The 23,713-nt window shown below is 46.8% G+C and overlaps 4 protein-coding genes across 4 annotated transcripts; 1 reads left to right on the top strand and 3 right to left on the bottom strand.

The window, feature by feature from the left end:
- Positions 1–7,779: 7,779 nt before the first annotated feature.
- LOC133910878 (uncharacterized) lies at positions 7,780–8,609 on the bottom strand. The gene is made up of 2 exons (XM_062353116.1): positions 8,120–8,609; positions 7,780–8,012 (listed from the first exon to the last, which is right to left on the bottom strand). Exons 1-2 carry the CDS (start codon positions 8,517–8,519, stop codon positions 7,966–7,968), a joined length of 447 nt encoding a protein of 148 aa, XP_062209100.1. The 5' UTR covers positions 8,520–8,609; the 3' UTR covers positions 7,780–7,965.
- Positions 8,567–10,402, bottom strand: LOC133913638 (uncharacterized). The gene is made up of 3 exons (XM_062356843.1): positions 10,098–10,402; positions 8,620–8,983; positions 8,567–8,573 (listed from the first exon to the last, which is right to left on the bottom strand). The coding sequence occupies exons 1-3, from the start codon at positions 10,132–10,134 to the stop codon at positions 8,567–8,569; spliced, it is 408 nt and encodes a 135-aa protein (XP_062212827.1). The 5' UTR covers positions 10,135–10,402.
- Positions 10,403–14,154: 3,752 nt separating this feature from the next.
- LOC133911564 (E3 ubiquitin-protein ligase WAV3-like) lies at positions 14,155–18,096 on the top strand. The gene is made up of 2 exons (XM_062353858.1): positions 14,155–14,573; positions 15,916–18,096. Exons 1-2 carry the CDS (start codon positions 14,373–14,375, stop codon positions 17,851–17,853), a joined length of 2,139 nt encoding a protein of 712 aa, XP_062209842.1. The 5' UTR covers positions 14,155–14,372; the 3' UTR covers positions 17,854–18,096.
- A 2,146-nt stretch (positions 18,097–20,242) lies between these two features.
- On the bottom strand, positions 20,243–21,634 carry LOC133910877 (transcription factor WER-like). The gene is made up of 3 exons (XM_062353115.1): positions 21,400–21,634; positions 21,129–21,258; positions 20,243–20,905 (listed from the first exon to the last, which is right to left on the bottom strand). The coding sequence occupies exons 1-3, from the start codon at positions 21,533–21,535 to the stop codon at positions 20,473–20,475; spliced, it is 699 nt and encodes a 232-aa protein (XP_062209099.1). The 5' UTR covers positions 21,536–21,634; the 3' UTR covers positions 20,243–20,472.
- Positions 21,635–23,713: the final 2,079 nt, after the last annotated feature.

The raw sequence follows: 23,713 nt of genomic DNA, 5'->3' as shown, positions 1-23,713 counted from the left end.
GGAGATGATGACGGCGCGGGCGCGTCGGCAGGATGCCGGCCCATTCGTTAGAGAAGCACGAGTGTCAGAATCGCCTGCTTTGGCCCATTTAGGCTTTGAGGCCCAATATTTGTTGAATATCCCGTCAGTCTGGGCCGCATGACGTGGATCGAGCTGCCCGCGTGGCGTGTCCCTTCCGCGACCAAACCCAAACGCCACGTGATGGATCCACGAGTTTTTTCATTTTTATATTTCGAAAATAAAAAATGCAAAACTGCACATCGGTTTGAAAAAATTACCCTAATAGACTACTGTCGTTAGTTAGTTTTCACTCTTACAATAAATGATAGGTTTTAAAAAATAAAGATATCATCTTTTTATTAAACGACAAGTTAAAAAAATATGTTTTATTACTTTCAAAATTCAAAACACTATCAAAATAGTTATAATTTTTTTAAAAAAAATTATATCGTAAAGAATGCTATAATATATCTAAAAAATCAACTCAAAAAATTAGTTTTACAACAAGAAAAAAGACTACAAACTATGTATACTAAAATTTATCTTTTTATTTCTTATTGTACAAATCATATTTTTTGTTTGTATTTGTTTTGAGAGTTTGATAGTTTGATTATAGCATCTTACAAAATATATTTTTTTTAAAAAAAATTCATTACTATTTCGTAGTGTTTTGAATTTTGAGAGCAATAGAACATAATATTTTTTATTTTTTAACATGTCGTCCGTTGGAAGGATGACATCTTTATTTTTTAAAATCTATCACTCGTTGAAAGGGTGATAACTTGCTGTCACTCTTCCAACATGTGACAATAACTTGCTTTTATAATTTTTTTCAAATGAATTCCTAGTTTTGCAATTTTTTAATTTTTGAAATCTAAAAATAAAACAAAAATCATGGATCGACTTAAGTAAATTCACCAAATGGACCATATAGTTTTGGGCTTGTAACAACTCAGTAAGCCTCTCCTTATGACTACTCCGTGCATGGACAACTGAAATTGAAATATAAAAGACTTTATAAAAAAATATATATAAACACTATTTCCTTTATTTTAGAATTCTCTTCTTCCTCTTTATGAGTCTCTTAAAAAACTATCAGAATTAAGAAAAATAAAAAACATGAAAATATATAAGGAAATCAGAAACCAAACGAAATGGAAACAACATGAGTTGGCTACGTGAACGACATAGATGTGACACGACTGTTTTCTGTTCATCAATGTCATACTAATAGCATCATGACGCATTCCACTGCCATCTGCTTACTTAGCCTGTAGTTGCTGAAGGGAGACAGGGGAAAATTACTCACTTCTTTTGCTGTCAAGATAATACCACCTCTGCTTATAAATAAGTGAAATAACTAACACTTTTAACTTTACTATTTAATGTTTGACTTTGACCGTTGTCTTTTCCCTGAATGTTTGTGCAAACAGCTAGAAATATAACACATATTTAAGGTACTTTTGATAACAAATCTAACTATACCTTTTTTACTTAACCTGATTAAATATTTGAATAAATATTGTTAGTCAAAGTTTAAATAATAAAATAAAAAATTATTATTATTTGTACGGATCTGTGGGTATGAATGATCCGAAGTTCTGAACTAGGGACAGACCAGTCCAAAAATCGAGCAAAACATACCGTGATTGAATCTTTATAACTTTAAAAAAGATTAAATTCACTAAAATTCACTGAAAAAATTGAGCGGACCTGCTCGCTGTATACTGGGCCCGTCCAGGTTCCAAACTAGGGATGAAAACGGTCGGGAAAACCCTCTAACCGTTTTCGCTTTCACATTTTCTCAGCCGGAGGAAACGAAAACGGGATAGACGAGAATGGAAACGGTCAGGACATAATCGAAGGGTTGAAAACGAACCAATCCAATAGGAAAAATACTGGAATCGGTCGGAATTCGAAAAACACAACGAAAACAAAAACCCACAAAACCATCAAGACATAACATATATAAGTTTAACATGACTACAATAAATACATCATCCATGCTTGGCGAGATAACATGTGATACAACATAACGACGACATGCATCGCGAGTTTCCCGGACAAGGGGGGTCGGGACTTCGGGAGGGAGTCGGCACTTCGGGCCTCTGCTGACTGCTGCCGGCTGCCGCTCACGGCTCACTTGCTTGCTTGCTGCCGCTTTGGAGGCTGGAGCAGCCAAGCAGGAGCACCGACCAGGCGACCCCGACAGGCCGACACTGAGCACACTGCACGAGCTTCTGGCGAAAATAGCTCCACCAGCGGAGCGCCTGGCGCCTGGCGGGGCGGCGACTGGCAGAGCGACTGGCGCCTGGCTGGCAGAGTGCGGCTATAGCCTACGGACCATCTAGCCTCTGGCGGAGTGGCGGTTGGTGGGCGACTGCGTGGAGGTGGAGCTCTGGCGGCTAGGCGAGGGCGACACGGAAAGGAATAGTCGAATAGGGGTTCAGCCGTTCAGGAAGCGGCGGCGGCAAGCTAGCAGACTGTCGGCAGATGAGCCTTAGTGGGCTAGGTTGATGTATTCGGGCTTTATTCCGCGAAGAAAAAACGGGCGAAAAACGGGAAGATCCCGCATAAAAACGGGAAAATAACAAAACGGACAAAAAATATCTCAAACCGTTTTTGGTACCGTTTTCGCCAGACCTATACCGTTTTCGTCCTATTTCCGAATAAGATCTAAAGATACGAAAACGATCAGAAAAAAACAGAATACAACACCGGAACAGAACATGATTTTCCCGTTCCATTTTCATCCCTATTCCGAACCAAAGTTCACTACAAAAGTTATACAGTACTGGTCAATGTGAAGATGCCAGCAGGATCGGCAAGCCGGTCGGCTTCACTGTACCGACGAATACGGACTTGAAGCGGCCGCAAAAAAGCTACTTTAAAATTTCGGCTTCTCTCGTACTCCATTTCACAGTAAAATAAAAAGTTATAATAGGTAAAAAAATATAATAGTTATTAAAGATAGAAAAGATATAAAGTACCGTAATATATTAGGAGTTATTATAATAGTATTATAGAGAACGAAATTTTAAAGTATTTAATAAAAATGGTTTAAGATATACCAATAACTCTTATGATCTTTGAGTAAAGTACCGACAAATATGGCAGATGATATAACATTGCAGACAACTTGCACTATTTTTGTGTTTCTTTTGGTATTGTTATACAGAGCATTTTGAAGTCGGACGGAGGGCGACGCGACGGGCGAGGTGATGCGGTTCTCGGCCTCGCGCGTGGCGCTGCGCGCGTTCGGATCTAGGATAGGCCACGAGATTCGCGGCGGTGGTAGGTTGGCCTCATGCCCGTCAGGTAGAGCTCGGAGGGGAGGCAGACGAGCCTCGTGCGCACCCCTATGAGAGAGAGGATGCTGATATGGAAGTGGAGAAAGAGAGGGAGCAATGCGGCACGCAAGGTTGTCGTCAGTGCTCAGCCTGAAGCCCTGCAGCGGCCTGCTTAATGAAGTGCGTTGAAAAGTGCGCCTCTCATAGGCGAATGCACGACTTGTACGTGATCACAGCGGTGGACTCCCACGACGACGTGGAAGTGTCGAACGGCCGAGCCCATACCGCTGAAGGTCAACTGGTTGGTAGCTGCCACTCGCAATCGCAATCGCAATCGAATTAAACGGAGTCAACCATCGTCTCGCTCGCCACCCAATTACGATCGAGAGCGAGTCTCCATCTGTCCGTGCACTTGCATCATTCTCACACTACTGGTTCATGCTGCACGCCGTCGACCGAGCTTGTGAGCAGAGATGGCGGACGAGTATGAACGCCACCTCCGTATCAATCCAAAGCACCAAACGCTAAGTCATCCAACTACCCCCGGCGCCGAAAAGCATGTGGCCGGGACTGATATGCTTTGATGCGGCTACGAATCGTCCTACTTTTCCACGCAGACAAATTCAGTAATGCACCGTCGTCGACATGGGCTTTGGAGATGGCTGCATTTTGTTCGATCTTTCTTCTGCTTCTAGAGCCGCCACGCTTGAACAGGGCCACAAATGTCGTTTTTGTAATTCGCGTGGTTCAGATCGTAACAGGAAATGGCCAACTGGCAGTTGCAGTCTTTGCATTCCATTTGTTGCTCCGGCGCCCATCTGTGAAGACCAATGCAAGGATGGGTATGTTGGAACTGAAGGATCTATCTAGGGTAGACCCGAGAGAGTTCTAGCTTATCAATTGAATCAAAGACCTACTGAGAGACAGAGAGACAGAGATGAGAGGTAGAGGGACGAACCTGACACCTCCGGAGTAGATGACCCAGATGTCTCCATCACGTTCGTTGATGGAGTCTGCGCACGGACAGCGACGGTCGGGGACGGTGTCGGTGTAGCCGTCGACGTGGTGGAGCAGGGCGGCGCGGCTGGTGGCTTCCCGTCACTGGCTGCGCCCCTCTTAGATCGGATTAGGGTTAGGGTTTCGGTGGGGTGTACGGCTCAGTCGAACCTCGTGAAAAGAGCCGCCGGCCCCCACCTCTTTATATAGCGCAGGGTGACAGGGGCCCTCCAGCCATAGTGGGCTGGGCGCCCCCGATCAGGGCGCTGATCAAGGGCCCAACTGGGCCGTTGGGTCCAGTTAGAGTTAGAGATCAATCTAACAATCTCCCCCTTGATCTCATTCCATCTTTCTTTTCATATCATTTACTTTTGTTCATTCCATTACAGATTAGCGCATAGAGCATGTCTCATCGTCACGGTCAATTGCCGATAGATTTAACAGCTACAACACACCACTCTGTTCTGAAATAGATACTTAACTTTTGGGCCTTATTTTGTCCAGGAATTATAGGCTTTCCCTTAAACCCATGCCGGCTACATGTTCTCTGAACACGTTGGGTGGTAAGCCTTTTGTAAGCGGATCCGCGAGCATTTTTTCGGTACTTATATGCTCAAGACTTATGACATGATCCCGGACTTTATCTTTCACAACATAATACTTTATGTCAATGTGTTTGGCAGCACCACTTGACTTATTGTTGTGAGCATACTGTACTGCTGGATTATTATCGCAGTATAACTTAAGTGGTCTATAGATGTCGTCAACCACCTTCAAACCGGGTATGAACTTCTTTAGCCAGTTCACCTGCCCTGTTGCCTCATAACACGCTACAAACTCGGCATACATTGTGGACGATGTAGTGACGGTTTGTTTTGAGCTTTTCCATGAAATAGCTCCCCCTGCGAGAGTGAATACATATCCAGACGTGGATTTTCTATCATCTCTCGCATAATTAGAATCAGAATATCCCACTATATGGAGTGAATCTGATCTTCTATACGTCATCATGAGGCCTTTCGTTCCTTGCAAATAACGCAAGACTTTCTTTACTAATTTCCAGTGTTCTGTTCCAGGATTGCTCTGGAATCTGCCAAGTAACCCGGTAACAAATGCCAAGTCAGGGCGTGTACATACTTGAGCATATTGTAAGCTTCCGACAGCTGAAGCATATGGAACCGTTTTCATTTGATCGATCTCATACTGGTTCCTGGGGCATTGAAAATCCCCATATCTGTCGCCCTTGACTATAGGAGCAGGTGAGGGACTACATTTGTGCATACTGAATTTCTTTAAGATCTTCTCTATGTATGCCTTTTGTGATAGTCCTAATACCCCTTTACTTCTATCTCGGTGAATCTCGATCCCTAGAACGAACGAAGCTTCACCAAGATCTTTCATATCAATTTTTGAGGACAAAAACTTCTTTGTCTCCAGTAGTAGACTGACATCATTACTAGTAAGTAAGATATCATCTACATACAGGACAAGGAAGATAAACTTCCCATTCTTGAACTTTGCATAGATACAATTGTCCTCTACATTCTCTTTAAACCCAAAATTCCTTATTGTCTGATCAAACTTCAAGTACCACTGTCTTGAAGCTTGTTTCAATCCATAAATGGATTTCTTTAGGCGGCATCCCATTCGTTCTTTTCCTTCCATGACAAATCCTTTCGGTTGTGCCATGTAAACATTTTCCTCCAAGTCCCCGTTGAGAAATGCCGTCTTTACATCCATCTGATGTAATTCTAAATCGTAATGTGCCACTAACGCCACTATGATTCTGAAGGAATCCTTACATGAGACTGGAGAAAAGGTCTCATTGTAATCAATCCCTTCTCTTTGCGTAAAGCCTTTTGCCACAAGTCGCGCTTTATATCTCTCTATATTCCCTTGGGAGTCAAGTTTGGTTTTGTAGACCCATTTACAGCCTACTGTTTTGGCTCCTTTAGGAATTATTTCCAAGTCCAAAACTTTATTGGCATTCATAGATTTCATTTCATCTTCCATGGCCTCAAGCTACTTTGATGAATGATCACTTCTCATGGCTTCTTCAAATGAGGTGGGATCATCCTCCATTTGAAATTCTCCAGTGTTGTACACTTCATAATCAGCAGGAATAGCTGATCTTCTAACTCTTTGAGACCTTCTAGGGGCCTCCACATTTGGCACATTTTCTGTTTGAGGCTGTTGTTGCTCCCCCTCATGTGTGGCAATACGTTCTACAGGATCCTGAAGAACAGGTTCCTCATCGTCATTCATTATTGCCACAGGTGGAATAACAACAGGTGCTGGCACCACAGTATCTTGCACTGTCGGTGCAGTGACAGCAGGTAGTGAGAAAAAAGGCTCATGAATCATCGGAGTGGGTGCATACACCCGCTTCTCTTCAAGGTCAATTTCTCGAGCTACCATGCTCCCCCTCATCATTTCATCCTCTAGGAAGACTGCGTGTCTCGTTTCTACAAACTTTGTATGTCTGTCTGGACAGTAGAAACGAAAACCTTTTGACTTTTCTAGGTAGCCAATGAAATGGCAGCTTACTGTTTTGGGATCTAGTTTCCCAATGTTTGGGTTAAATACTTTAGCCTCAGTAGGACTCCCCCACACACGTAAGTGGTTTAGTGAGGGTACTCTTCCTGTCCACAACTCATACGGTGTTTTGGGCACCGACTTACTTGGTACTCTATTGAGAATATGAATGGCGGTTTTTAACGCCTCCATCCACAGGCTCAACGGTAAGGTGGAGTAACTTATCATACTGCGCACCATATCCATCAGGGTAAGATTGCGCCTTTCAGCTACTCCATTCTGCTGAGGTTCGCCCGGTGTAGAATACCGGGCAACTATGCCATTCTCCTGTAAGAACCTTGCAAAAGGTCCAGGAACTTGGCCATATGGGGTATGCCGACCATAGTATTCCCCCCCACGGTCGGACCTGACTATCTTAATCTTTAAATCGTGTTGGTTTTCAACTTCTGCCTTAAATATCTTAAATTTATCCAATGCTTCTGTTCTTTCTTTGATTGGATAAATGTAGCCATAACGGGAGTAATCATCTGTGAATGTTATGAACGAATCATAACCATCCACACTCTTTACAGGAAACGGACCACAGATGTCTGTATGAACAATCTGTAGAATTCCTGTGCTTCGTTTGGCATCTTTCTTAATTTTCTTTATATATTTTCCTTTTATGCATTCTCTGCATTGTTCTAAATCTGAGAACTCTAATGAAGGAAGAATATCATTCTTAACTAGTCTTTCTATTCTCCCCCTCGAAATATGGCCTAAACGACAGTGCCATAATTTCGACGACGCATCGTGAGTTCTCTTTCGTTTTTTGTTCACATCCGCAGACGAGGATACATTCTCATTGTCGCACGCAACGTTCCCATCATCGCATACAACATTCACATTATCACGTAGTGGTAATAAATAAAGCTCATTTTGTAAGATAGCAAGACCAACATATGCATTATTAAATGTTATCTTACATTTGCCATTTCCAAAATGGCAATCATATCCATCATTGTCCAAGCATGAAACACTAATCAAGTTTCTCTGTAAAGAGGGAACATAAAGTACATCTCTAAGTAAAAGTGTGAAGCCATCAGCAAGCTCTAGAGAAAGATCGCCAACAGCTTCAACATTTGCTCGGACTCCATTTGCAACTTTAATGTGTCTTTCTCTTCTTTGTGTAGTCCTCGTCGAACGGAATCCCTGTAAAGAATTAGCAACATGAACAGTTGCACCTGAGTCAATCCACCAAGTAGATTTCGAATACTGTATATACAGGGATTCATTTATGAACGTAATAATGTTCTCACCTTTCTTTGCCATGATCATCTTTAAGAAATCGGGACAATCTTTCTTATAATGTCCCGTCTTCTTGCAATGGAGACACTGGTTTTTCTCCACTGTGAACTTATTCTGCTGAGGCTGATGTGGACATTTTCCCTTTGACTTTGAGGAGGAGTTAGCATTATAATTCTTTTTCTTGTTATCTTTTACATAATTGATAGTGCCACCATTGGCAGCTTTTATTCTCTCCTCCTCTTGCACACACATAGCCATGAGCCTCTCTAAGTCCCACTTCTCGGGCTGTATGTTGTAGTTGACAATAAAAGTGTCAAACTCTTTTGGCAAAGAAGCAAAAATCAGATGGATAAGGAACTCTTCCTTGAAAGTCAGATCCATTGGTTTCAGCTTGGATGCCAAATTGCTCATCCTTAGTATGTGCTCTCTTACGCCACCATTTCCAGAGTACCTCTCTGTCACCAGCTGCTTTATTAGCTGGGTAGCATATGTCTTTGAAGAGCCAGTGAACGGACTCTTTCTTCTATCGAGGTACTCGGTGACCGTGTGATACTCTGGGATTGAGCCCAAAATTGCAGGCTCAATCGTGTTCTTTATCACAGCCAAACATTTCTTGTTGGCAGTGAACCACTTCCTATGCTCAAGGTGATAGGACATCTTTTGGTATTCAAAATCCTTTTCTTTAGTTGCCCAAGCGGCATCAGCCTCGTTTGTCTCCCTCACCGGTGCCACAGGCTCAGTGGGACACGGTGAGGTGACTACCCAGTCCACCTCAGCCAAGATGAAGGCAAGGTCTATCTTTTTCTTCCACTCCGTGTAGTTGTCACCTTTGAGAGTGGGGATCTCTTTGATACAACTCATCAAATTGTATCCGCCTGAAAACACAATTCATATATAGTGAGAACATAAATAATAACAACAATTGCATGCCTTGATTCCAACGTTGGTCAAAATTAAAACATACAACTGTTTATACATTAAATCTACATCACCGTTGGGCAAAAATAGAATTAATACATGATTAATCTCATTATAATATTGCCATTAATCAACGTTGGTCAGAATAATAACAACATTATAATAAACATATCCATTTTTCAAAATTAAATTCTCCCGTTGGTTCGAATTTAATAATGAAAATAAAATCTTTAAATACGCAGCGGAAAAAAAAGAACTGTTTTCATGAATTTTACCCACAGGGAAAAATTATTATTATTATTATTATTATTATTATTATTATTATTATTATTATTATTTTATTTTCTTTTGAGCCAAATTGCATTTTCCAATTTTCCAGCTCTTCCCTTTTCGGCCCAACCGGCTCGGCCCATCTCGGCACCCAGCCCGGTCCCTCTCTGTCGCGCGTGCGCACTGCCTGCCCAGGCCGCAACGTGGGCCTGGGCCGGCAAAGTTCCGCAGCCGCGCGCCCCCGCCTGGGCCGCGAGGTGGCCCGTTCAATCTCGTCCGTCCGCACCGATCCGACGGTCGTCCGTCCGTATCGCGCGAACAAAACGGCGCTCGGCCGGCGACAGCCGAAACCCTAGCTCACTCGCCCCTCTCTCTTCTCTCTCTCTCAGCCGCAGCGGAGCACGAGCGAGCGAGCGAAGTCCGAGGACTCGGCGCCGTCGCCAGCCCTCGCTCGGCCTTCTTCTCCCCGCGCGCCAGCGAGCCGCGCTACGGCGGTGTCAGCAACGGTGAGGTAAGCCTCTGCGGCGCCCCTTTTGGCCAGAGCCCGGCGGGCAGCGCCCCGGCTCGGCCTTCTTCTCCCCGCGCGCCGGTGAACCACGCTACGGCGGTGTCAGCAACGGCGAGGTAAGCCTCCCTTCGATTCTAGCCCCTGTCATGATCTGACTAGCAACCGAGGCTCTGATACCATTGTTGGAACTGAAGGATCTATCTAGGGTAGACCCGAGAGAGTTCTAGCTTATCAATTGAATCAAAGACCTACTGAGAGACAGAGAGACAGAGAGGAGAGGTAGAGGGACGAACCTGACACCTCCGGAGTAGATGACCCAGATGCCTCCATCACGTTCGTTGATGGAGTCTGCGCACGGGCAGCGACGGTCGGGGACGGTGTCGGTGTAGCCGTCGACGTGGTGGAGCAGGGCGGCGCGGCTGGTGGCTTCCCGTCACTGGCTGCGCCCCTCTTAGATCGGATTAGGGTTAGGGTTTCGGTGGGGTGTACGGCTCAGTCGAACCTCGTGAAAAGAGCCGCCGGCCCCCACCTCTTTATATAGCGCAGGGTGACAGGGGCCCTCCAGCCATAGTGGGCTGGGCGCCCCCGATCAGGGCGCTAATCAATTGCCCAATTGGGCCGTTGGGTCCAGTTAGGGTTAGAGATCAATCTAACAGGGTACTCTGCTCTGAGTCCTCTCTTGCAAGTTTTAGAGGATAGTGCTGGAGTACTTGCTCAGCAAACTGAATTTTCAGTTTCGTCTCTTCCTATATGGGTGTCCTTGAGGCTTCAGTCACACGCAAGTGAATAACTTTCAGAGGGCATGTTAACCAGAAGGAGCATTTTGCACAACTGGGGAAAATATGTCGCTGACCAATAGGACTGAAATCAGTAGGAACGCTCATCCTGATGCTTCTAGTTCTGGAGAGATATTTCATGAAAATGGAATCATAAGTTTAGACATTACTTTCAGATCCATAAAATCAGGTAATCTCATCGCTCCCGATTAGAAAAATTCTTCACAATAGGAATGCGACAAAAAGAATAACAAAGTGGGCAGTAGAGCTCAGGGAGTTTGATCTTCAATTTGTCCCCTGAACAACTATCAAGTCACAGGCGTTGGGCGATTTTATGGTCCAGCAGTCATCCTTTGAGCTCGAGTAAGTACAACTACCAGAGGCGGACGAGCACTAGATCATGCACTTCGACGGATCATTTATGCTGAAGAGAGCAGGAGCTAGAGTGGTCCTGATCTCACCAAACAGAAACCTCCTCAGGTATATAGTTCAATTATATTTTTCAGCCACTAACAATATTGCAGAATACGAGGGCCTCTTGTCTGAAATACGAGCAGCCTCCGCACTTAGGATTAAATCACTGTTAGCGATAGGGGACTCACTATTAGTTGTTAATCAGATGCAAAAAGAGTTTTAATGCTTTGATCTGATAATGACAGAATACCTCGGGGAGATAGTGGTTACCACTACTTACTAATTCAGAGCTCAGCCATACACATACAATTATACAAACCTTTTTTATATGGTCATCAGCAGACGCACTGAAAATTGGACCGGAGAATTAACGACGGACTGAAGAACCAAAAATAGCATGTCGAATTCGTGAAGGGAAGGATAAGAATTCGACAACGGAAACGTTGTGTTCTTTTACATACAGGCACGAACTTCTTATCTGCGTCTTTTGACCAGTGCATGGTAGATCCGGCACATTTCTGATGCAGCTCGACTTTGTTGATTAAACTTTCCACCTCTGTGTAGTAGCTAAGCTTTCCAGTGGGTGGTGCCTTTTAGCGAGTCAAACTCTATGTGTTTCCCCCCTTCTTAGCACCCAAACCTTGACGAGAACACGACAGCATGCACCTTATCAACAAATATGGATCACGTTTCCCTCGGATAGGCACTGGGTTACCATCTGCTCGTACTTGAATTGAATTGCATCAGCATCAGTTGACTTGGTAAATTACTATTTGAACCACTAGTGAGCAATGAGATAGCTATACGCATGTACATGCCAATCCATGATTGCAACGGATTTCTGGACGCGCTACGTACCAATTCACTAGCTTCACCGTCGCGTGCACGCGTCTGCACAAGTAGATACATCCGCCTCACCCAACGTTCCGGTCAAATGGTTAGCAAGCGCATGTGCACGAACCGGCGTCGTTCGGACCGAAGCGCACAAGGTTCTGCAGGTCCGTGCCTGGCATGCCAAGTCGCCGGTACGGCGTACGTGGTGGAAGGGGGAAACCGAGCGGGCGCCGCTGCCGAGGCTGCCCGATCGAGTGCCGGGCTGGGGACGGCTTGCGCTGCGGTCCGCGGAGCAGAGGTGGAGCGGGAGCGGGAGCGCGCACGCGCGTTAGAGTGGAGGCGACGGCGCGCCCCGAGACCGCGCACCGGCGCGAGCGCGGGAGAGAAGGTGGTGAGCTGTTTGCGTCAGGATACTCGAGAACCAGCCGTGCGCCCGTGCCCGGGTCGTTTCTGGAAGCCCGCGCGCACGCGCAGGCGCGTTCTTGCGTGCACTGAACTGAAGAGTGATCACGCTAGCCACTGGGTTGCGCGGGGCATCGATAAAGAACTTTTTCCTTAGTACAAATCGATGCTATATTTATTTCTTTTTGAAACTTCTTAAGAAAAATCTTGAATTGGATCCAAATTTAACAGGTTAATATGAATTTATCCATACAGTTAAACACTCTTCAAATAGGAATCTATTTTATATCTGGTTTTCGCGGACGGCGTCTCGGGCCGGCCAGTCGGCCACGGGACACCGTGAGGCGAGGCGGAAGTACGGCGTTGCGGTAGGCGGGGGGGGGGGGGGGGGGCGTGACATGCATGGACCGTGAGTACGTCGTACATGACGATTGGTCGCTGGCCATGCTCGCGTGCGGCGGCGGTCGCCGAGCACGACATTCCGCCGGGCACGCGATCTGTGACCGAACGAGCACGTTGTTGCCATTTGAAATCCTGAGCCCTTTATCTCTACGTTCCGTTGAAGTTTCTTTCGAAAACGTGCACCGTCCGAAAGCAGAAAATCCATCCCGACTCTGATGCTAGGTCCACGGAATTTAATTGCTTCTACCGGTACGTTTCTTGGAGCGTGGTGCCACCACGGGCAACAGCCATTCCGAAGACGAAGGCACAGCTAATCTTTAATTATTCGGTCAAACATCATCCTCCCGAGCCGTTTAGTTGGCTTAAAAGTCTCCCTCACACTAACAAAACAAAAGCAGTTTGTCGCTCGCCAATATGCCTGTCTTACCCTCACAATGAAAAGAATCAATTTTGCTTCGTGATACACTCATACACCGCGTTTATGAATGACCATCAAGTTGACCAAACCGATTCATTCCAATTTCCAATTTCCCACTGCAAAACGCAATGACAGATCGAGAAAAAATCAAACAAGACCATTCCTCGCCTAAATAGAAGACAAATACTACATTCATTCTCTTTAACTTATCGTTTAGCATATCAACATGATTTCAAATAAACATATTTAACCATTATTTTTGATAACTATCTATTAGTAAAAATTAGATGATGTCAAAATATTTTATATGATAAATATGATAAATTCACTACTATCATTTAAATGTGTCAAATTCTAATAGTTTTGTGCATATTAGTGATCAAAGTTTTTAAAATTTGACTGTACGTATTCTAGAATAATATCTATTTGAAAACATAGGTAGTATTGACGAACACAAATCAGTCTAGAATTTTGTGAATGGGCAAATTGAATATTTGCCACTATTTCAACCCTCCACTGCAGATTTGCCATTATAAAAACGTGAACTACAATTTTGCAATTGAACTGTCTTAAATGTTGATTCCTCGACACAGAGGGAGATGAGTGCGTCAACAACACACTGTAGTGACAAGGTCATGGTCATAGCCATGGGTGTGCTCATAGGGAGGAGGGAGAAAGAAGGGGGGCATTTGTGTCGGTTGAATAGGGTTAGTCTATACTTCTATATAATTTATTAATTATGATCTTTACTATTTATCTGAGTTGATTAAATGAATTTTTAATTATTTATTTTTCATACTTAGATATTTAATATTTATCTTTCATATTTTTTAAAAATATTACTAAATTAATTCTTCTTATGTGGTACATGTACGATTACAATTACTAGTCCGGGTAGTACAATGACAGGATGGATGATTGACCATCACTTCTATGACAATTATACAATAAGATCTTTTTTAATGGCAAATATGCAAATTAGGAACTGAGTGATGGAAAATTACCAAAGGGCCCTTAGAGAATCTATCAACTTTTCAGTACTTCTCTCAGGGGCAAAATGGGAAGTCAAACGCACAAGATTTCCCCTTCTTATTCCCTCTTCCGTCCTCCCTATCGTCCTCCCTCTTTAATTTCCTCGCCCCGCAACGAACAAAACCCCCAAAGCCGAACCACGCCCGAGGCCACCGCAAACTCTGCTCCCATCGCGATGAGGAGACCCATTTGACCCCGAACGAGCAGCTTCTGATCTCGAAACTCAGTTTCCTCGGCCGAGCATCTCCAACATTTCGTGCTAAAGGAGCCGCCTTTGAGGATCGAGAGCAATGGCGGCGGCGTGGGGTCGCGCCAAGCGCGCGCTCGCCACCAGGCTCTGCATCGGCGTGCCCGCGCGCCAGAGGGCCATCGAAGACGCGCCGCCGGAGAAGGGAACGGTCGAGGCGTCGTCTTCTTTGACGGAGGAGTGGGCGGGGTCGGCGTCCGTGTCTATGCGCCGGCTGACAAGTTCTGGAAGCCTTAGCTCGCAGGTAAATGGTCGTTTATTTTTTCTCTGTTCTTGTTTGATTGATGTGGTGTACCGATTTTTTTTTGGTGTAGATAAGGGAGAAATAGCTGCTTTGACGTTGGATTATGTGCGAATTTTGGGAAAATTCTTTGATGGCTCTTTTGGTTTGATGCTGGACAAAGATTCCCGTAGGAGTCCAACAAAGTTCGCTTTTTTACTAGTAACTTTGGGCCATATGCTCCCGTTTTCTGCTGGATTCGTTAATTCTGGGCGTTTGCACCGTTTTCTTGAAGAATTGTTAGGGCGGAAAAGAAAGAAAAAAAATCAAACTCGCATTGCCAATTAATGTCAGGACGCAACAAGAGAATTCTTGGATGGGTTACTGGGCTGAACTTGGAGATTAGACATCCAGTATATTATATTGCATGGTGGTCTGTTTTACCATGTTACATTTTTTTTCTGCAAGCCCGTTAGGACTCTGAAGAACATTGCATACTGAAGTCTTGTGGTACAATCTTAACTAAATCATGAGCTAACGTGTTCGTATTCATGTGCCGTAAGGGTCTCCCCTAATATCCCCCCCCCCCCCCCCCCCAAAAAAAAGGGTTTTCCTACCATACTTTTACTGAAAGGGAAAGAGTTGAATACTGGGCAGCTGTCCGCTCCTTTGTCTTTCCATGTGTTCTGCTTGGTTGGTAGGTGCATCTAAGAACTCCCAGCTGATAGGAAAAGTGAAACTAAGAACCAAGATATTCTGATTTGTAGTCACTGTTACAGATTTATATTGTAAAGACTAGTTGCTTTCTGATCATGATATTTTTGAATCGGGGAAATGAATTTTCATATTGTTTAGTCATTCTGGTTTCTTGTTTTGTAATGATGATAACTAATCATCCGTCATTTTATGCTTTTAAGTAGGATGCCTGCATTAGACACTTCTACCTGTGTTTATACTCAAATTCTCCCATGAAAACTTATTCGTCAACCATGATAGATGATAGCCAGCTGAGCATTCTACACTTGTAGAGCAAGTTTTACTAGCGGACATTCCTGTGATAGCTTCAGGATTTGCAAGTTGTGGTTTCTCAAACTTGTGAGTCAGAACCTTTTTAGTTTCTTTTTTTAAAAAAAATCTCCCTTTGAAATGCGTAACCCATTTTCAGATCGTTTGCTGTTCCGCCTCCTGAGGTGCTTAGCATCTTGTAAATTCCTGAAACCACACGACCTTTTAGGTTTTAGTGTTCTGATGTGGTTAGATATATGCAGGGAACATTTTACAGCTGGTCAGGGCAGAATATATGCTTTTGTTCAGTTGCAAGTTATGATGCTAGACAGCTGATCTTTTTTAACTTTCTTGATTTCAGAAGCTATGTGCTATTTGCCTTGGTGGCATGAGGTCAGGGCACGGTCAAGCCTTGTTCACTGCTGAATGCTCCCACAAATTTCATTTTCATTGTATCTCTTCAAATGTCAAGCATGGCAACCTCATCTGCCCAATATGCCGTGCTGAGTGGAAAGAACTCCCAGGCGCTCAACCTGCAGGTGCCAATTATGGAAGAGCTAGAGTAAGCCCACTAAATTGGCCCCAGGATGAACGGCACATGGCTGTTGTCCGCAGGCTTTCCCATACATACAGTGGAAACCTGCAGGACCACCTTCCTGTCTTTCGTACTCCAGATGCAGGCGCTTTCAATGATGATGAGCATATAGATGTTAGATCTGATACAGTGGATGAACATAATCCAGTGACTGGTTCAGTTGAAATCAAGACATATTCAGAATTTCCAGCTATACAACAATCAGTGACTGGTTCAGTTCAAATCAAGACATATTCAGAATTTCCAGCTATACAACAATCAGTGACCCAGGAGGTCTTTGCTATCTTGATCCATCTCAAGGCTCCAAAATCCTCGCACTCATCGAGCTCCCGTGCACCTCTTGACCTTGTGACTGTGCTTGATGTCAGTGGTAGCATGGCAGGGACCAAAATTGCACTTCTGAAGCAGGCTATGAGCTTTGTCATCCAAACCCTTGGACCCAATGACCGCCTGTCTGTCGTTGCCTTCTCATCTACAGCACAGAGGCTCTTTCCTCTTCGCCGAATGACATTAACCGGTCGGCAGCAAGCCTTGCAAGCTGTCAGTTCCCTTGTTGCAAGTGGTGGCACAAACATTGCTGACGGGCTAAAGAAAGGTGCTAAAGTGATTGCGGACCGTCGGTTGAAGAATCCTGTTTGCAGCATCATTCTTCTCTCTGACGGTCAAGACACCTATACGCTCACTTCTTCTGACAGGGCTCAAATAAGTTACAGTGCACTTGTCCCCCTTTCAATCCTTCCTGGAACAGCTCAGCATGTCCAGATCCACACCTTTGGTTTCGGCTCAGATCATGATTCTGCCGCCATGCATGCTATTGCTGAGATCTCTAGTGGCACATTTTCATTTATTGATGCCGAAGGCTCAATCCAAGATGGATTTGCTCAGTGTATTGGTGGCCTCCTAAGTGTTGTGGTTAAGGAGATGCATTTGTGCATTGAGTGTGTAGATGATGGTGTGCTACTGACTTCCATCAAGTCAGGTGGCTATACAAGTCAGGTTGTTGAAAATGGACGTAGTGGTTCTGTTGATATTGGTGACCTCTATGCAGATGAAGAGAGGGGATTTCTGGTCACTCTACATGTCCCTGCTGCACTCGGGCAAACTGTTCTGATCATACCTACCTGCACATACCAAGACTCGATCACTATGGAGAACATCCAACTACAGGGTGAAGAAGTGAGTATTCAGCGCCCTGCACATTTTGTGGACTGCAAAATGTCTCCTGAGGTTGAGCGTGAGTGGCACCGTGTTCAAGCCACAGAGGACATGTCTGCTGCACGGGCTGCAGCTGAGGGAGGCGCTTTTTCTCAGGCTGTGTCGATCCTCGAAGGCCGTAGGAGGATACTGGAGTCTCAGGCAGCACAGTCTTCAGACACTCAGTTCTTGGCATTGATAACAGAGCTGAGAGAGATGCAGGAGAGGGTGGAGAGCCGCCAGAGGTACGAGGAATCAGGCAGAGCGTTCATGCTGGCCGGCCTGAGCTCACACTCATGGCAGAGAGCAACGGCACGTGGTGACTCGACAGAGCTCACTACTCAGATTCATACCTACCAGACACCATCCATGGTTGACATGCTGCAGCGCTCTCAGATTCTTGTGCCCCCCATGGCTGAAATGCTGAACGGCTCCCCAACTGTGGCTCCTACACATAGGTCGAGCCGGCCAGTCAGGCCAACGAAATCCTTCTCCGGGTGGCACCCGTGATGCTGCTTGATCACAATGCAGTTCTAGCAGTAACTGTTGAAGTGTTAGGTGAAAGTAAACTATCCATTTTTTAGTTTGTTCTCACATCTCTTACTTCCATTTCCAAAATTCTCTAGCAGGCATGGGATTAGAAGTCTTGGGATATATTGTAGTTTGGTGTACATGGTTAAAATTTGGAATGAGTGATAAATGGCATACCGATAGAGGTGAAATGGATTTAGGTATTATTCCTTGGTATTTTCACTGTCGCTTGTTTGTGCTGTACATAAATTTCTCCCTTTAATTGATGTGAATGAGCATAAGCTTTTAGCTCCTGGGGAAGTTCTTTGGGAGTATTCTTTTGGGTCACCTGAAAACGGTCTCAATCTGATAGACTCTTTTTTTTTCCTTGAACACGTATCATTACATTAAGAATAAAAAATGATCTAGTTTATAAGGGAAACCGAGCCTAAAAATCATAACAAACGAAGCAGTACAATCCACGGAGTCCAGTTTCCACGCAACACAAGAAAAAGAAAAGAAAAGAACCCCAGCCCCTTAAACAATCAGATGACAAGGCACGGCTAAGCAGATACAACTCGGTGAATGCAACAACAACATACACTTGGCACCTGAACCACCAAGCGTCATTCTCACCAAACGACGTTGCCCTGCCAACGCTGCGCCCAGCTAGCACCTCAACCAGAACAACCTGACAACTCCACAGGTGTAGCCTTGCTCCCACGCTTGAAAGCAACTCGGTCGACAACCCCCGTGCCGAACCACAAGCACAAAGATGGGGTCCTAGGATATCGGAGCACCGCCACTATCATGAAGTGCCGAAAGGTGAAGGAAGCCCCGTCAAACAGTAGAACGAAGGGGACAACAATGGAGAATGGTGTGTCCTGCAAGGACTGTTGCTGGTTATAACAAAGAACATAGGGATTCTCTGAGACAACGCCTTCAAGAAGGAAGCGGCAGAGGAACTGCCATCACTCGTCCGATAAGCTGGACAGGATTTTCACTCGGAGAGATCCCGTGGGGACGCAACGTTGCAACGCCTCCAGTGAGGTTATGACGCACACGAGCGCCACCGTTATCGACAATGGCAAGACGCCTGCCAGGGCTTTTGCCTAAAATTCCTCAACCACGGAACAACCCGAAGAACACATAAGCTCGACAGGTCAACCAGACACCTGCAAGAGAGCAACTAGTAGCACGAACACAAGCACAACACATCGACCAGAAAGGGACGACCGGGGGTGGAGCCCCGACTAGCAGCAACACAACCCACGACCGTCGAGTAGTACCAAAACATCAACAACAACGACAGCTACCATGGTCGCCAGGGAAGAGACAACATGCAGGCAACCAAGAGAACCACGGCCGGCTATGCCCCAGAGGCAACCAGCTAGCCAACCCAACCAGAGGCGGAGCCACATCGATCACCGAGCCCGCCAGCCCCCATCGAGAAGGGCAGCAGAGGACTGACGGTCAGCAAGGAGATAGATGCCGAACTCCACATAGCAGCCGATGGCCAGACAACGACTGACCCAGGCGATGAGCATGCCGCATCCAGAAGCAAGCCCCCCGCCGCGAGCAACACCTAACGGAAAGCACGCACGACCCCGCCGGAGCCAAATGAGCGAATCCGTCACCGTTAGTAATAGATCCGGTCTTAAAGCACCCGGATCCGGCCGGCTGGGAATGAGAATGCTCGGGAAAGCCGCCGAAGAAGAACAACTTGGGGTGAGGGAGGAGAGAAAAGGAGAGAACAAGGGGGAGGAGAGGAACCACGACTTCCTGACTTCGGGTCGTCGCCGGCGTCCGCTCGCCGGATCTAGCTTGCAGAGGGAGGTTTTAGTCGGAGGATGGGGTTGCCCCCGAGTCGCCAGAGCAGGCGACGCGGGGGTTCATATGAACTGTATTTGATAGACTCTTTTGATTCGCCTGTCTTATGGCTGATTCACTTGTCGAAAGGACAACTACAAATCAAGCTCTCCAGTATATGCAGATTCCAAAATAATAAACCATACTAACCAAATTCTGGAGGGCACTCTTCATGGCAACCTGCTACAGAAGATGTAGAACAGAATCTGAACTTGCAACTCAGATCATGCCTTCTGTTATATCCTGAACTCCTGATGTTGCTGCAGATGCTGTTAAGCCGTTAGTAGGCACTAGTCACACTGTCCTTAAAGTTAAGTATACTCAGTAAGAATTTTTTTCCCTATAATTTTTTTTTCAAGTAGGGCCCAGCCGCTTGGCACTTGGTATTTTTTCTTCCCTTGAAATGGTATGAACTGAATAAACTCGTGTAGATAAAATCCACTTTAAATATGACTTCGAAAACCAGAATTACATGTTACTATTGCAACCTTGCGACAGGATAAGCTAAACAGAGGGTTCGTTCATATAATGCCACTTGCTCATGGCTCATACATAAGACATAAAACATGAGTACATGACGAACTATTCGCATTTGAAAATTAGGCTAGCCATGCATGATATTATCACAACTACAACCAGTAGAATCCTTGCAGCAGCCGTGAATACCTGCAGTACCTCCTGTTCCACTCTCTTAATTTACATTGGCAAACTACACGTCTACACTCATGCACGTGCCACGCCGCAGCCTAGCTAGTACTCGCCTCCACCGGAGCCGTCGCCGCAGCCGTCCCCGTCGACCAGCATCCACAGGCTGTCCCACAGCGCGTCGTCATCGGCAGCTGGGAGCACGCATTGTTCGGACATCGGCACCGGATCGCGGTAGCACTCCGTGTTCTGCAGGACGTTGCTCATCATCGCCATCACGGCCTGGTGATCAGGCTCCGGAGGGCTCTGCTGTTCCTGCTGTTGGTTCGTCATCAGCTGCTGGTTCTGCAGCTGCTGCTGTTGCAGCAGCTGCTGGCTCTGGAGATACTGGCGCTGCTGCTGCTGCTGGAGCTGGTACTGGTGGAGCAGCTGCGCCCGGGCGCGCCGCGACGGCCCGGCCTTCTTGAAGTGCGTCCGCCAGTAGTTCTTGATCTCGTTGTCCGTCCTCCCCGGCAGGCACCGCGCGATCGCCGACCACCTGCACGCGTCGCGTCATGGTTCCGAGCACGGTTAGGCTCCGCGCACCAACACAAAGCAAATATCTCGATCTGTACGGGAATCTACTACAGTATAGTCCGCACTCTAGACTCTAGCTAGTTGCATCTTGCATGTATATGCATCTGATCATTGGTTGATGCAGATTCAGTGCGCCGTATGCGTGCGTGTACGTGCATTTGTGGCTTGTACGTAGATGATTGTACCTGTTGCCGAGCATGGCGTGCAGCTGGAGGATGACGGTCTCCTCGTCGGGGGTGATCTTGCCCCGCTTGAGGTCCGGCCGGAGGTAGTTCACCCAGCGCAGTCGGCAGCTCTTCCCGCAACGCCGGAGCCCTGTCGTCATCGTCAACAATTCCGGTGAATCTCTCAACATGCCGAGTCCACAGAATCACAGCACAAATTGATCAACCCGAACACACACTCGCCATGCATCAAAACTACGTACGTGAAGGCAAGGCAGCAACGTATACGTACCGGTGAGCTTTGCGACAGAGTTCCAGCTGCCCTCGCCGTGCTGCTTCACGTATTCGGCGAGCAGCTTGTCCTCTAGGGCGGTCCATGAGCCCTTCCTCCAGCCTCCCTGCAGCATCAGGCTGCTGATCGCGTCCATGTAAATACGCTTGTGCCTACTAATTTAACTACTTAATCTTTGGATAATTAACTACAGAACTGACGACTCTGGCTGCTGGGTAGCTAATTTAGCTCTGTGCTCTATGCAGTTTTGGGATTTGCTCCCGGCTTGTATGACAGCTAGAATCTGCAGCCATGATCGCCATTTATACGAGCTCGCATGTTGCGAACTGAGGTGATTTACGTCACGTCATTTTCGCGAGTAGTCAGTAACAATTCCACTCCCGCTTCGCTAAGATTCCTGGAAATATTATATTGCTACTAGAATGTTGTATGCTGATGCAATGCAATGCAACAAGCTGCTAGTCTTGCAAAGCATCTTTGCTGCCTCCTTAGTCTATACTATTCTAAATTCCGAATCAATCGATCATGCATTGACAACAGTATCAATATCCTTTCCTCGTGTACATGCATGGAAGTATAAACGAAGCGTCGACCGTATTTTAGAAATGGCGTTGCCGGTGGTCTAAAGTAGTAATTAAGTGGCGCTTGTAAAAGTAGTAGTAATATATGTTCTGCGTACAGGTCGCTGGACAGTGGGCCCATTAAGGAATAGCTTTTATCTGTCAAGAGAGCATAGTTTAATGGTGGTGATATTGCCGCCTGTCTCTGTTCCTGAATCGCTTACTAGGTGACTACTACGGATAGTGAACTATCAGTGTGGAGCTTCATGCTTGAAACACATGTGAGGACTGAACTACTGAAACTGAAAAGTAAAGGCAAAAGGAAGCGGATTGGATTTAGCAATAATAAACTACATAGACATGTATGAAGCGCGTCAAGCGTCTTGCGCGCGACCTTGGGAGCTGGCTAGCCGTCCACCCCACCCCCTCGCTGCCGCCAGCCCCTCCTCCCCGCCCAACCCTCTATGCCTCCCTTGCCCCTGCTTCGAGCAACCTTCCCTCTCGCCATCCACCCTGCTCCTGTTCACCGGTTGGCCTCAGGCCACGACGACGAACGCCCCCCTCCCCACCACCGTCAACCCTGCCACCCCTCCTCCTCCTTCCACCACTCATGTCGGATCCTAACCGTCCCAACGTAGAGCTTCTCCACCTCCACCCGTCTCCCCCATCGTCGCTTCTGATCGTGCTACCTCTCCCAGCTTTCCCAGCACGCCTCGCCGCCCACAACTCCGTGGAATCTAGCCTGGACTTCTCTTCCCGTCCGCCATTCTCCACGACTTCCACTCCCCGGTCTTCTCCTCCACATCCCCCCGGCTTCCCCGACTCTTGTATGGATTGCCCATGGTCCATCGTCGGACGCGATCAACTTTTGCTTCGTCCAAAACACGTTGTCGTTTTGGTTCTGCCTCCGGATGACCATGGCGAGGTGGTGTGCATTGAGTCCGATCTGTTCAGAGCCTCGGTGGCCAACCAAAATGTCGCTTCCATCCTCGCCATGCGCGGTGCCTTCGCCGCCCGAGCAACCCTCTTCTTCATCTTCCTCGATGGTGAGCCTGCGCGTGCTAAGGAACAATCGGTGAGCGTCGTTGCTTTCAATAGGGCCCATAGCTCGCGAGCCCCCCACCTGGCACGCTTTTGACCAGCCAGGCACCGCCCCTGCCCATCCCGTCAACCTAGTCGGCTCCTCCTGTGGGCCCTCCTGCCACAGGTCCTCGTGGTGGCGCCCAGCGGCAGCGAGGATGCTTGCTATCACCCGACGTGGGCACGCGTCCGAGCCAAGCCTCCTCCACCGCTATTGCTCCCTTCTCGCCTGGCCGCGATGTCCCATGGACCATGCCCTCTCTCTCCTCACCCCCTTGGCCTCCCTATTCGTACGCTGCAGCAGCCTCCTCCCCGGCTGCCCCTCCCTCTCCATCCCCTTTAAATCTCCCAAATGTCATCCCTTTACCTTCCTCCTCCTCTCCGGTGAAGCGTTGCTTTCATTGCCTCGGGCTCGACCACCTTGTCGAGGACTACAGGGACCCCGTTCACTGTCAGTTGTGTGGCTCCTCCGGTCACCGAGGACCACGCTGCCGGCTAGCCGCCACTATGCCGAGCGTCTCGATGGATGCCCCTCCCTCCCCGCTCTACTCACCCTCCCCCCCATTCCCCCTCTCACCCACCACCATCGCCTCCCCTGCTCCCATCCTCACCACTGTCACCCACACTGTCTCACTTCTAGTCGTCCTCGACCGTTGCTCGGCTCATCCCCGACA

The sequence above is a fragment of the Phragmites australis genome, chromosome 3, assembly GCF_958298935.1.
Source record: "Phragmites australis chromosome 3, lpPhrAust1.1, whole genome shotgun sequence".
In the NCBI taxonomy this organism is placed as follows: domain Eukaryota; kingdom Viridiplantae; phylum Streptophyta; class Magnoliopsida; order Poales; family Poaceae; genus Phragmites; species Phragmites australis.
This window is presented reverse-complemented; position numbering and strand designations above follow the sequence as displayed.

What these genes read in the sequence shown, in the direction of transcription:
- LOC133911564 (XM_062353858.1), top strand. Translation starts at nt 14,373, where the DNA reads ATGGCGGCGGCGTGGGGTCGCGCCAAGCGCGCGCTCGCCACCAGGCTC. An exon ending in CTGGAAGCCTTAGCTCGCAG is followed by an intron (nt 14,574 to 15,915) that starts GTAAATGGTCGT and finishes TCTTGATTTCAG; the next exon opens with AAGCTATGTGCTATTTGCCT.
- LOC133910877 (XM_062353115.1), bottom strand. Translation starts at nt 21,535, where the DNA reads ATGGACGCGATCAGCAGCCTGATGCTGCAGGGAGGCTGGAGGAAGGGC. An exon ending in CTCTGTCGCAAAGCTCACCG is followed by an intron (nt 21,259 to 21,399) that starts GTACGTATACGT and finishes CGATGACGACAG; the next exon opens with GGCTCCGGCGTTGCGGGAAG. An exon ending in CACGCCATGCTCGGCAACAG is followed by an intron (nt 20,906 to 21,128) that starts GTACAATCATCT and finishes CGACGCGTGCAG; the next exon opens with GTGGTCGGCGATCGCGCGGT.
- LOC133910878 (XM_062353116.1), bottom strand. Translation starts at nt 8,519, where the DNA reads ATGAGCAATTTGGCATCCAAGCTGAAACCAATGGATCTGACTTTCAAG. An exon ending in GATGATCATGGCAAAGAAAG is followed by an intron (nt 8,013 to 8,119) that starts GTGAGAACATTA and finishes AATTCTTTACAG; the next exon opens with GGATTCCGTTCGACGAGGAC.
- LOC133913638 (XM_062356843.1), bottom strand. Translation starts at nt 10,134, where the DNA reads ATGGAGGCATCTGGGTCATCTACTCCGGAGGTGTCAG. An exon ending in ATCTACTCCGGAGGTGTCAG is followed by an intron (nt 8,984 to 10,097) that starts GTTCGTCCCTCT and finishes TTGTGTTTTCAG; the next exon opens with GCGGATACAATTTGATGAGT.